Source organism: Wasmannia auropunctata, unplaced genomic scaffold, assembly GCF_000956235.1.
Source record: "Wasmannia auropunctata unplaced genomic scaffold, wasmannia.A_1.0 LD268536.1, whole genome shotgun sequence".
NCBI lineage: Eukaryota > Metazoa > Arthropoda > Insecta > Hymenoptera > Formicidae > Wasmannia > Wasmannia auropunctata.
In genome coordinates, this window is record NW_012094354.1 from 1 (window position 1) to 1,262 (window position 1,262).

The following is a 1,262-nucleotide window of genomic DNA, read 5'->3' on the forward strand; positions in this document are numbered from 1 at the left end:
CTTTCTTCTGCGATAATTACAGATTACAATCGCGCAAGATTATACCGGATACGAGTATATATTAAAATTTTCCATTCTCCTTTCAAACTCTCATAACGAAATTTAAAATTGTTTTTGCAAAAGTTCTTATTGCAATGATAAGCGTACAATAAAATCAATAAAATAACACAATAATGATTACATATAAATATACTATATCAATAAATAACATACTACATACATATATTAATAAATAATATACTATATCAATAAATAACATACTACATACACATATCAATAAAATAACACAATAATGATTACATATAAATATACTAATTACGAGTACTAACGAGCGGATTTTCTTTTTCTTAGGTACAAAATGGTGCGAGGCATTAAATGGGTAGACGAAGTAGTCGAGGCTGCGCCCTACGTGACTACATTAGAAACATTAGACAAATATAACTGTGATTTTTGTGTTCACGGCGATGATATCACAATGACGGCTGACGGCGTCGACACGTACCATTTAGTTAAGGCAGCTGGTCGCTACAGGTAGTTTTTCTAAAAACTAATTATTTTATTTAAATATTCTTTAAAAGATTATGTATAGTCTTTTACTAAGAAGGAGGGCTCGTGATTATTTTTTTCAGAGAAGTCCAGCGCACGGCCGGCGTCTCGACGACCGATCTCGTTGGACGTATGCTGTTGATGACACGACAGCACTTTCGACGGGGCGATAACGAGTACAGCGTTGACCGGGAGCCGAGCAAGAGCATGGGTCAGGATCGAACCGCCCGGAGTCCGTGGACCGGCTGCTCGCAATTCCTGCCGACCACGCAGAAAATCATACAGTTCAGCGACGGCAAGAGTCCACAGCCGGGCGATAAGATCGTGTACGTGGCGGGGGCGTTCGATCTCTTCCACGTGGGACACTTGGATTTCTTGGAGGTCGCCAAGAGGGAGGGGGACTACCTCATCGTCGGTCTGCACACCGATCCCGCCGTTAATCGATATAAATGCGGCAATCATCCTATCATGAATCTTCACGAACGAGTACTCAGTGTGTTAGCGTGTAAGGTGAGTCTTTTTTTTCGCGCCGAGATTTTTAATACATGTGTCTGTGTAGAGATAAATAATGGCGTGAAAAAATAGATTAGTATAAAATATATGTATACGCGCATGACACAAGTTTATTCAATGCATGAATTTAAGATACGCAATCTGCGTAGTTTCTAGAAGATTAGTGGCGCATATTTTCCAGCGAAAAAAAATCTGATAAATCA

At 39.5% G+C, this 1,262-nt stretch overlaps 1 protein-coding gene across 1 annotated transcript; it reads left to right on the plus strand.

The window, feature by feature from the left end:
• Positions 1-332: 332 nt before the first annotated feature.
• LOC105462202 (ethanolamine-phosphate cytidylyltransferase-like) lies at positions 333-1,146 on the plus strand (the record flags this gene model as incomplete). Its single annotated transcript, XM_011708728.1, has 2 exons — positions 333-531; positions 630-1,146. Coding segments are annotated over 2 exons (701 nt in total), but the record flags the coding sequence as incomplete, so codon positions are not given.
• Between the last annotated feature and the right edge of the window lie 116 nt (positions 1,147-1,262).